Below are 12,030 nucleotides of genomic sequence, written 5' to 3'. Positions count from 1 at the left end.
AGAGGAAAAGAGTTATAGATTTTTCTGCCACTGAGAACCAAGACAGTCTGATTTTGAACAATGATGTGGCAGATTACTTGTTGCTGTGCTCTGAATTTCTTCATGTAATGTTAAAAGAAATCTAATTTTCTGTGCTCACAGACAGTCTAGATCTTTAGCTTTGAGCCCTTTGTCACTTCCCTCAGACAGTCACAGCTTATCTTCAGTAGAGGAAAAATGCAGGTATATATTTCCTGTTGCAATGCTAAGTGTAGAATGTGTTTATTAAAAATTACCAGGAATGATTGGAAGACTTGTAGCTATGACATTGGAATGGAGTTAAAAAGTAGAGATACCTTGTTTGCTGCCAGAGTCATGTTGTGCCAACACTTGCATGGATTCCTTGTTATATGTAGGTATCTCCTCTGCATTTGTCCACTTTTCTTCCACGGGGAGGTTTTTGAGGGGCTGTGGGAAGTATGGCTTAATCTTAAGTAGGATCCCTGTGGAAGATGGGATATGGAATCCGTGAACTGTCTCAGACATGGCTGGATGTGTTGGCTGGGAAGACATCAGGAGGTCTCTCCTCTCTGTGCATTAGCTTGGGATGTTCCTGTTGCTCAGTTTAACATGAACTCAGCAGAAACTTCTGATGCTGTTTGACTCTGTTCTGTGGCTGCCTTGTGATACTCATAACCACCTTTTGGTTGAATTTGTGGTTATCTCACTGCCTCTGATTTCCTGGGTACTTCTTCTTTCTGCCAAATCATGACTTTAGCCTCTTGGCTGCTAAGAACAAATCAAGAAAAGCAGTGATGGTTGTTCTTTTCTCAGGTAGATACTTGCCCTCATTACCAATCCTTTTCCCAAGCTGTTTTTCTGTTTTTCCTCTGGTGGAGGAGATTATGGCCAGAACTCCAATGTAGGGACAGGAACTGGTGTAAGGATCTTCAGCATCTCAATGGAGAGAGGAGAGAGTTGGTGGTAGGAACCTCTGTTTGTAGGTTCTAAACATGCCTGGAGGAAGAGGGGCTAGGAGAGGTGGCTGATGGAGCAGCAGTAGGGACTGGTGGTCCCACTGCTGAGATTTGTGTCTCTTCAGGCACTTTTAAACTGAGTGATGGACATTGATCTGTGTCACTTCAAGTCAGCTAAGAGCTGGGTTGGCACTGATGCTGTTACTGTGCTTGGCATCTGAGGATATAGTGAGCTTTTAGCCAGAAGCACTTACCTGCTCAGGTAGATTTCAGTGGGAAATGTCGTGTCTTAGGAAGATTCTGAATGAGTCTTGGCTGCCTTAAGTTAAAATTTAGTATTGCAAGCCCCAGAATCTTAGTTGAATCACAGTATTTTGTCTTGCAGGCAGGATGTGGATGCAGAACAGGCATAAATGCTGGGCTTCAGGCTTCTGCTTTGGTTGTAGTGTGTTCTGTTTGGCTGCATGTGTATTTGTTTTCTCAGTGTTGCAGCCATGGAAAGTGAGAAAAGTAGGAGGGAATGTAGAAAGAGCAATTAAAGAATGTGTTGTGCTTTGTAGTGTTACAGTAGCATGCAGCACAGGCTCAGTTATAGCCACTGCTGCACTGCACAAGCTGTTACCTGAGAGTTTGAATAGGGCAATGCTCAGGTGTCCTTTTTACAAGACAGTTATGGCCTGGCAGAGTGTTCAGCTAAACAAAGTGGCCTGGGGCCTGCACAGCAGTTATTTGTACTTGCAGAGGTGGCAGCTTCTTTGTCCTCCTAGGAGTACTCAAGAAGTCCTGAGAGATGCTCCAGTGACCATCTGTCTTCTGCTGTGTTTAATGGAGAAGCTGTTGCTCATGACAACTTGATCTTTGTCCTGAAATTCATACTTTTCCTTAAAGAGCTTCAGAGCACTACAGTGATGTGATTTAGTATTTGGTTCAGGTCTCTGCAGTGCACATGGAACACCCTGACAAAGTCACACCATTTATTTAATAAAACCTTGTTATGGGTTTGATTTGCAGCAGCACATTCCCTTTAATGTCTGTAATAATGCATTTACACAGAGGGAGCATGGTCCATCTCCCTCAGTGTTGCCAGAAGGATGCTGCTGAGCACAGATTACATCACAGTTCATGCAGGACCAAGGCCATGGGGGCCTGGTTACTGAGCATATGGTTTCTAGGCTGGCTGGCTCTGCTGGTGTGGGACTCTTTAGAAAACAGTGACATGTTGTTCCTTGCACTTTCACCCAGCTGGGCAAGCCAGGATGCCGTGCAGAGCAAGTTCTGATGCAGGAGTGGTGGCAAAGAGCAGTGTGAAGCAGAGTCGTCTGTGTGAGAAACCTGAGTACAGAGGAGGACAGCAACCAAAACCATGTAGAGACAGTGGCACTGGAGCTCAATATTGAGAAGGAGTCTGGAGGGATTGGCAGGAAAATCTTTCAAACTAGCTATTTAGATCTGTGCTAAGTGAACCAGCAACATCTCAGAGTTTATTCTTCCAGAAGTGTTTCAACAAATTTGAATTGACAACATGAGTTAGTACAGGCTCAGTGCTGTTTGTTACTGATCCCAGTAACTATTCTGAAACTAGATTTACTATTCCATGGGCTTGCAGCCCAAAGTGCTGCAATAACCAAGAGTTGTCTTGCTCAGAAGGGTGCCTCAATTAAGTAGAGATTTCAGCAGAAGAGGCAGTTACTTCAGTGACTGCCAGGTACACTGGGTTGAGTTACAAAACTAAAAATGCTGGGTGATGGCAATGTGACACAAAGCGCCCTCAGCTCTTTAATGTTATTTCTTATGCAAAAGGCTTGGCTGGCAAGACTTTTGGATGTCTGGATTGTGCCTGTAACTTCTTTGGTTCCAAAATAATCTAAGGGCCAAAAAAGCTTAGCATCAATGTGGACAATTTGTGGAATTTGGGAACTGCTGACTTTTTCTAACTGTTGTATTTGGAAAGAAAGTGGGAATTTTCATCATAAAGTAAGATAGAACTGAATAAAAGAAGAGGATGGGGACATGGGGTGAAGTGTGTTTCAGTGAATAACAAAAAACTGCAGCAAGGGCAACAGGTGACATGAAGAGCTGGGAAATTATGAAGAGGGTAGAAAAGATTGTCTCTTAAACTTTGTTATAAACTGTGATAAATTCAAATTAGAAAAGGCCTTTTTTGGTTTTCTGTGAAAAGAAAATGGGTTATTCAGGATTACAACCAATTTTGGAATTGACAAATTCCCTTTCAAGTCTAAAAATATGATTGCTGCAGTACATCTTCATTATCCTAATTATGTTCTACTGTGATTTGACTAAAAAAAACCCAAAACCTTTTTATTTTGCTCATATCAGCAATTCAGAAATTTTTGCTTTCAAATTTAAATTTTCCTTTCCTCCTGTTGTTCTGAATCCAGCAAACAAAATATAAAGTAGTTTATAAAGATTTGAAAGTCTTTTAGAGTACTAAGACATGGTGTGCTGTGAGTTTTTACAATTGGCAGGTTATTTTCTGTTGAAGAGATACAGCCCACTGAGCACTGCTGTCATCTTTGTTTTGTTTTCATCTTTTACAGACATAAAAAATTCGTTATAAGATGTTGGGAAGTGTTTTGCATCAACGCTGAATGTGGCGTGGGGTACAATTTGGGGTGTCTTTTGTATGGCTGCCAGCAGTGCTGGGAAACTGCAGCTTGTACCCCAAAGGCTCTTCACTTCAGTGTCTGTGGGGCAGAGTAATTACTTCTCATTTTTATCTAGGCTGTGGTTGGATGCTGTTCATTTGCCTCATGGCTGTGAAGCAGGTTCCTTCTTAAAGCTCCGCATGTGGTTCCACCGTGCTTCCCAATTGGAAATCTACCTGTTCCTGTGGCTTAATGTGATGTGTGTATGCGCAGTGCACACAAAGGAGCTGCTCCATAAGCAGCTGAGCTAGTGAACCTGTATTTCTTAAGGATTTGTGCCCTCCTGCTCTTCAGCCAATCCTTCTTTCCTGGTTTTTTGCTGTATCCATCTCATCCTTTAGCAGCACTGCTAATTTGCTTTCATTCTGTCTCTACCCCAAGCCCAAAGCAACTCACTGCTGTAGTATTTTGAATTCCTTCCCCTTTTCCTTAATTAAAGCTGAATCAGACACTGCTTGCTCTGAATGTTTCAAGACTTTTTGTGGAGCGGCTAAACAGAAGAAGTTGCTGCTAAGTGACATATTCTGCCTCAGTGGAGGCATTGCTTCCATTCTCTAGTTGCTGATTTTCATGAGAGGTGTAGAAATGCAAAGTAAGGCTGGATTGCTTTGTCCAGTTTGATTGGCATTGACTGTGAGGCAGTGTGTTTGTATAGGCCTCATTTCCATAAGAAACCAGGGGGAAAATGCTTTAGGAATAAATTAAGAAAACTTGCTTTGAATGCATATTTTTGGACTTGTTAGTCTTATATATATTTAGACAGGTAAAATTAATGTTAAAATTAAACAACAATTTTGGGTGTTTTGAAGCACTGTGTTTTACAACACCCCCCAAAATTAGGCTGATAGCTTAGCATGATTAATCATGTAACAACTGTTTAATTTCAACCTACAAGGAAGAAGTGTGCTCATTTCACTTAAATGTCCTTTTTACCTTCCACTTTATGTCAGTATAACTTGCAGACTATGGCTAGGCTTGGTTTTCTGCTTATTGCAGTAGCTAATCTGGTTAAATTCTTTTGGAAAAAGGAGAATAGAGCCAAATCATTAAAAGCTATTTATGTTGGGAGGGGAGGGTTGGTTGGTGTTTGGGTGTTGGGGTTGGTTGGTGTTTGGGTGTTGTTGTTGTTGTTACTTTGTGGTTTTTTTAAGTCTTGTAAAAAACATTAATTTTGAGAAATTTCCATCTCTAGCGTGAGGACAACAACGTTCTGGATTCAGTGGACTGTTAACTACCAACTGGAAAAAAAACCTGCTGTTTTTCTTAAATAGTATTTTTGTTGTTATTGGGGCAACAGATGAAATAATGGAACAGGAAAAGTCTTTGTCATAATAGATGAAGCTTTTATGATCAGTGTATTTTTTATCATATAATTAGTGAAAGGAAGCCAGTATTTAAAAGATGAAAACAGCCTAGACTTTAGACTGCTGTTTTCTTGAATTTTAGTTTGGTCTTTGTCAAAAACGGATGAATGGTTTTGAAATTTAATGGTGAAGATGCATTTTTTAAATGGCCTTATCTCAGTGGTAGTGTTTCAAGTACTTTCCAAAGTACTTTTTGGTTTCATGGTGAAGGTGCATTTTTTAAATGGCCTTATCTCAGTGGTAGTGTTTCAAGTACTTTCCGAAGTACTTTCTGGTATTTACATGTATAATGTAAATAATACAATGTCAATAAAAGCACATCAAATATGGGAAGAGAAGACAATGGAGAAAACAAGTCACATTTATCAAGTGAAATTCAAACTTTGCTGTTCATCACCTAGGTTTTTTTTATCATTTGCTTCCAGTTTTTTTACATAGGTAGGAAGGCCTTTTGTTAAATATAAGCTTTATTTTTTCAAGTTTTACTGATGCAAAATGACTTTCAGGAGTTGGTGACACTTATGTTTGGATTTCTCTATGAAGTAGTCAGTACCTGTGCAAAATCTATGCTTTCTACAAAGGGAGTGGGGGTGAGCAGGGAAAAGCACGCGTGGTTATTTAGGAGTGACAGAGTTGAAATTAACATGAAAGGATAACTATACAGATCTTTTTCCTTTATTGCAGGAACTGAAAAATCCTCTTTAAAAGGTGCACTGCTGTGGGGACTGTTACTGCCTAGAAACTAGAAAATAGAAAAATGGACATGCTGCAGATACTACGTAAAACCACAGAGCGCTTGGAATGTGACTACTGCAGCTTCAGGGGAACTGACTATGAGAACATACAAATTCATATGGGTACTGTTCACCCAGAGTGTTGTGATGAAATGGATGCTGCTGGTTTGGGCAAACTTATATTTTATCAAAAAAGTGCAAAACTGTTTCACTGCCATAAATGTTTCTTTACCAGCAAGATGTATTGCAACGTGTATTATCACATCAAAGCACAGCATGCAGTGCCTGAGAAGTGGAATGAAGAGCAGAAAGAGCAACAGGTAGAAGGAGATTCAGATTCGTCCAAGAAAAGCGTCACGTTGGAGCCACAGAAACCTACCCTTTCCCCTGAGTCAGGCAAACCTGCCCTTTCTCCTGAACTCCCCAAATCTGAACCTATTGTTTCCCCCAAGCTTCAGAAATCATCTGTGTCCCCAGAGCCCCAGAAGTCTGCTCAGGTGACTTCCCCAGAGCCAGAGAAGTCAGTTCAGACTGTGTCCCCAGATCCAGAAAAGTCAGCCCAGGCCACATCTCCCGATCCAGAAAAGTTAGCCTCATCTGTGTCCCCTGACCCACAGAAGCCATCTCCTGCTGTGTCTCCTGACCCACAGAAGCCATCTCCTGTCGTGTCTCCTGACCCACAGAAGCCATCTCCTGCTGTGTCCCCCGACCCACAGAAGCCAGCTCCGGCCGTGTCGCCGGAGCCCCGTCGGCACTCCCCGGCCACGTCTCCAGAGCCCCGCCGGCATTCCCCCGCCATATCGCCTGAGCCCCGGCGCCATTCTCCTGCTGTGTCTCCAGAGCCCCGCAGATACTCCCCAGCTGTGTCACCAGAGCCAAAGAAACCTCCTCCAGCAGCGTCCCCTGAGCCACGGAGGTACGCCCCAGCCGTGTCTCCTGAGCCACGCAGGCATCCCTCCCAAATGCGTCGGCCCGCTTCTGCTGCTTCTCCTGAGAGCCGGAGGCCCGCTTCTGCGGTTTCACCGGAGTCATGGAGACCTGGCCCAACTGTTTCCCCTGAGCCCTGGAGGGCTTCACCTCATGAAGTGCAGAAGTCCCCCACAGTTTCTCCCTGGGCTTCAAAGCCTGCCATGTCGGTGTCCGTGGAATCCCGGAGGTCTGCCCCCGAGTCCCGAAGGCCTGGTTCGGTTGTGTTGCCAGAACCTAGGAAGCTTGTTTCTGATTCCTGTAAGTCTACGTCCTTTTCTGAATCCCAGAAGTCTACTCTTGTTTCTTCTGAGCCCTGGAAACCCATCTCATCTGTTTACCCTGAAGGCTGGAAACCTGTTCTGTCCCCTGACACATGGAAGCATTCTCCCCCTGTTTCTCCTGAGCTTCGAAAGTCCAGTCACACTGTTTCCTCTGACTCTTGGAAGCCTTCTTTCTTTCCTGAGGTCCGTAAGCCTGGTGTTTCAGTATCTCCTGAATCTTGGAAACTCTCTGAGTCACGGAAATCAATGTATTTTTCTGAAACTCAGAAATCCACCTCTGCTGCTTCATCTGAGATTCAGAAACGGGCTCATTTCCCTGAGCCTCGGAAAAGAGTGTTGTTCCCAGAGACTCGCAAATCTAATCCTACTGCCTCTACTGATGTCCAGAAACGTGCTGTCTTTTCTGAGCCCCAGAATCAGATATCTACTTCTGCTGTTTCTACTGAAGGTCAAAAACAAGCTCTCTGTTCTGAAGCCCAAAAATCCTCTCTTGTTTCTTCTGAAGTCCAGAAGCATACCCTGTTTTCTGAAGCCCAAAAACTCACTTCCATTTCCTCTGAAGTTCAGGAGTCTACTTCCTTTCTAGAGTCTCAGAAATCCACATCTCCTGAAGTTCAGAAACATGGCCTCTTTACTGAGTCCCAGAAACCTACTCCTGTTTCTCCCGAGACGCTCAAGCAAGCTGTTTTCACAGACTGCCAGAAATCTGCTGTTTCCCCTGATGTTCAAAAGCATGCTGTATTTTCTGAGATGCAGAAGCCTGCTGCTGCTCTATCCTCTGATGTCCAGAGACATGCTGAAACTACTGTACCTTCTGAAATCCAGAAGAACATCCTGTTTTCCGAGCCTCACAAGTCTGCTTCGGGCTTTTTCTCTGAGCCCCAAACACCTAGTGAGTCTGGTGAGAGTGACTTTCTCTCTCACAGTTTAGATGATCAGAAACCACTGGATGATTTATTCTCACAGGATGAACAGTCAATATTAGCCAAAGAATCACCTGAACACATGTTATATTCATGCCCAAAAAAGAAGCCCAAGAAGGAAAACCAGGAGAACTCAGATTCTGAACTAAATAGTAGTGAGTGTGGAAAACCAGTGGTGGACTCAATGGAGATAAAGGAACAAGAGTCCAACAGTGACCAAGAGCAGTATGATATGGAGTCATCTGATTACAGCAAAGAGAGCAAAATGGATGCAACTACTCCTATGCAGCCACCGTGTGTGCTTCAGTTTACTGAGGAGAAAGAGGCTTTCATCTCTGAGGAAGAAATAGCAAAGTACATGAAGCGTGGCAAGGGAAAGTATTACTGCAAAATCTGTTGCTGTCGTGCAATGAAAAAAGGTGCTGTCTTGCACCATTTAGTTAACAAGCATAATGTTCAAAGCCCATACAAATGTAAAATATGTGGCAAAGCTTTTCTCTTGGAGTCTCTTCTTAAAAATCATGTTGCTGCTCATGGTCAAAGTCTGTTGAAGTGTCCCCGTTGTAATTTTGAATCAAATTTTCCCCGAGGCTTTAAGAAACATTTAACCCATTGCCAAAGCCGTCATAGTGATGATACACCTAAAAAACACTTGGACAGCCTTGAACCACTTGAAGAACAAATTTAATCTGGTTTTTTTTCCTTGTGCTAGGAAAGCTGAATTTACGAAGTGTTCAAAAGTGTTACTGTATGTTAACCGAGTAGTTTAGCTGATCTGACAAGTCAGAAGATGCATGGTTTATTGTACTATGTTTAACTTGTCTTATAGCTGTATTACTGAGAAGATTTACTTTTAAAAGTAATTTTAAATGCGTGTTCATGTCTTTGTATTACCCATCAGTAGAGTCATATTTTATTTTTCAGATGTACTATGTTTTTGAAACCAAAATGGATACAAATTAGTTTTGTAAAGATTTGTAAAACATATAGGCAAATAAGGACTGGAGTGGCAAGCAATCTGTATTTTCCTGTGAAGATAACTTCTTTTTTCACATTTGTTAAATGTGGTATTTTTAAAAATGTTTTTATCAAGTTCTCAAATCAAATTCTCACTAAATTGAATGTGAATGAGCAAGAATATGAGGAACTACCAATATTCCTGGTAGGAATACGAGGAACTACCAATATTCCTGGAATAATTCTGCCCTGAGGTAATTGAGTGTATAGACATTTGCTGGAAATTTATTGCACTCAGTTCTCTGACTTGTCTCAGATTTAGAAGCATCAAGGTACTTATTTTGTGATTCTGTATTTTGGCCATGTTTTAATCATTTACTAATATACATTAAATTGATAGATTAACGTCAGACTATGTATAGCTCAACACTTTCTCTTGATGATCCAGATGTTTGTAATGTCAGACGACCCCTAAATTTCCTGTATTTGGTGAAATGTTATGCTTTAATGTTTTAACAATAAAAAGAAACCCAACCTGGTGTTGGCCATAATTTTTTTTTGTTCAAGTCAAGAAGGAAACCTTTGTGTTCAGCATAGTATCTTTTAAGTATCTTTGGCAACAAGAGATGCAAAAGTACCTAGGACGTCTGCTTTGGAAGCTTCAACTTTGCAGTCATCAGCCTCAGTCATCACTCAGCAAGGTTAGTCTAAATTTCCCATCTCTTTCAGAAGAGCATGTCAGATGGAAATGAAAAAAAAGGAAAACAAGAATTTATATTTATGCACTGTTATTTAGGATGCTGGCCTTTGTGTGATCTGTATATTATTTGTTAAAAACACATAAGTACTTTTTAATTCAGAAGGAATGTAGATTTTATGTGGAGGCAGCAGAAGGAAGAAGGAGTTCCTCTCCAGCTGAATTATGCTTAGACAAGCTGTTTTAAATATGGGTTTAGGATATGAAGGTGTTAGTGTTAAATTAATAATAAAAAAGTCTCCAAGTGTAATCTCCAACCAAAGAGCTTCAGATTGGTTTGATTGAAGTTTGTATTTTTATCTTTGTTGCCTTTCATGAGGATTTCTGTAAGGAAGGGCAAAGATATTTAAAGCTCTACACTCAGGTGACTTCTTAGTGCTGTTTATTAAGTGAAAGAGTTGCCTTCCTACCATGTCTGTATGAATAATTCAAATGCATTGTGTGACTTACTGTGTATGTTCTGTAGCTCCAGTTCAGTGTAGTAAGAGTGGCATTAACTAAAAGCCAGTAAAAGTGACTCGTTCAGGACAGCACAGAATCATACAGTCATTCTTTACTTCCCAGGTGTTAGAAGATATTATTTCTTGCAATGGCAAATATTTAATAATGAAAGTCAGCATAGTGAAATGATTTCCTGACTTTGCAGCATGTCTTCATTACACTTGGGTGTAATACTTGCAGTATTCAACTTTCAGGTTCTCTAACTTTTTAAAGGCTGTTACATTCATAGATCATGTATATGACTGAGAAAGTGCTTTTATATGAACTTTTAGGCAGCTCTTTTTTATCATCCCTATTCTTGGAGAGGAACCTCTTCTGTGTACTCTTAGAAGGACACTGATTTCAATCCTTTTTGTGAAGAATGCTCAAGGGAAAGTACAAAAGGAAAACAATAAAGATACATCAGAGGATGTTGTTACAGAAGGATGTTGGCTGTGGCCATATGTGCAATACAAACTTCATCTTCTTCTGGCAAAAAGTGGTTGGTTGTATGGAATGCTCAGTCATGTTTTTAAAGGGCATTTTCACCAGCTTTCATTCAGTCAAACTAAAAGTAGCCTGCAGAGAACTTGGAGGTGTTTGACAGAAAAGGCCATTTTTGTCTCAGGTTACAACTTCATTTCATTTGATATTTGGGGAGAGATTCTTGCAAGAATTACTAGTTTGAGTAATATTATATCTTCAGCATAGCTAAGAGTGAGTGTCTAAGTAGCTGTCTTGGTATATTAATATGTTGCTTATCTCTAGATCAGAGAAACATGGAATGTAATCATTAGAATATGAACACATATACCATTATTGGTACTGTTTGGTCTTACATTAATGAGTAAATTAATGTGTAAAAACACCCCTGAAGACCATTTAGGATTCAGTGTTTTAAAATGAGAATTCTGTGCTTCACCATTGTCTATTCTGAGAAAGATTCTAGCAAAGATGTATTAAATTTTAGTATTAAAATTTAGTAGAAGTCAAAGGAATTCTTGCTAATTTGTATTGTCTGACATATTTGACCAGGTATTTCTTCTGAGCTGTACAATCAAAAGAGCAGGCTTGCTTTCTTACTTTCTTTCTTTGGGCAGAAGGGGCAGTGAGTTCATATGGGCTTATGGTAACTCTAAACCTGCACCCTCAGTCACAGACATGCTGGCTGAGTTGCTTATCGATGCTGTCTTGGCAACTCAGTTCCATTATTTCCTCACATCTGCCTCTTATCTGTCAGTTGTCTGCTGGGTTGGATTTTACTTTTTTTTTTTGGCTGCCTCTGTACCTTTTTTCTCTGTCTTACTGAATGCTCAGGCAAGATTTTTCTTATACCTCGTGAAAGTGTGCCCAAGCCCCAAGTGCTAACCCCCAACAAAATGCATAAACTCTGTTTGTGTGCTTGCTGTTTCATTAGCTGAGCTAAGCCTTGGTGTTGTAGTTGAGACTTGCTGTTCTGTTGAAGCTGCAGGGTAGCCCTCATTGTACCTAGACACTCCATGACTCCAGCAGAGGTTTGTGCAGGTATCAAAACCAGATGTTCTGATTCCCTGTCTCAAATGCTTATGCTAATATTGACTCATCAAAGTGTACAACCTTCTGAAACCCAAAACCTCAAACTCCAAAGTTTAAGTGAAACTCAGTGGAAAAGCAGGCATTTATTCCCAGAGGCTTCCTCCAGTGCTGCAAGAGAAAAAATTAAAAACAGTTGTTCTGCTCTTTGTACACTCTGCTTTTAGTTTTATTCCTTATTCTTCCTCCATGCACAGCGTTAAAACTTGAAACATATTGAGGAAAAACAGCTTTTAAATACCTCCAAAACCTCCTGCATTTTAAAAGTAAAAATAAAAATAAGTTCTTTAAACCCAATGGGAAAATAAAATGCTCACATTAAGAAAAAGGTGCCTAACATATGTATATGTCTGACTTAGCAGAAGAGTGAA

The 12,030-nt window shown here is 40.8% G+C and overlaps 1 protein-coding gene across 1 annotated transcript; it reads left to right on the top strand.

Moving 5' to 3' along the window:
- The first annotated feature begins 5,743 nt into the window (after nt 1-5,743).
- On the top strand, nt 5,744-9,384 carry CHAMP1 (chromosome alignment maintaining phosphoprotein 1). The gene has a single exon (XM_054271622.1). The coding sequence runs from the start codon at nt 5,744-5,746 to the stop codon at nt 8,579-8,581; it is 2,838 nt and encodes a 945-aa protein (XP_054127597.1). The 3' UTR covers nt 8,582-9,384.
- The last annotated feature ends 2,646 nt before the right edge of the window (nt 9,385-12,030 follow it).

Source organism: Melozone crissalis, unplaced genomic scaffold (genome assembly GCF_028551555.1).
Source record: "Melozone crissalis strain CALT ecotype California unplaced genomic scaffold, PUWL_Pcris_2 ptg000013l_1, whole genome shotgun sequence".
NCBI classification, from domain to species: Eukaryota; Metazoa; Chordata; class Aves; order Passeriformes; family Passerellidae; genus Melozone; species Melozone crissalis.
This window is presented reverse-complemented; position numbering and strand designations above follow the sequence as displayed.

Coding starts and splice junctions, on each gene's coding strand:
- CHAMP1 (XM_054271622.1), top strand. CDS start 5,744: ATGGACATGCTGCAGATACTACGTAAAACCACAGAGCGCTTGGAATGT.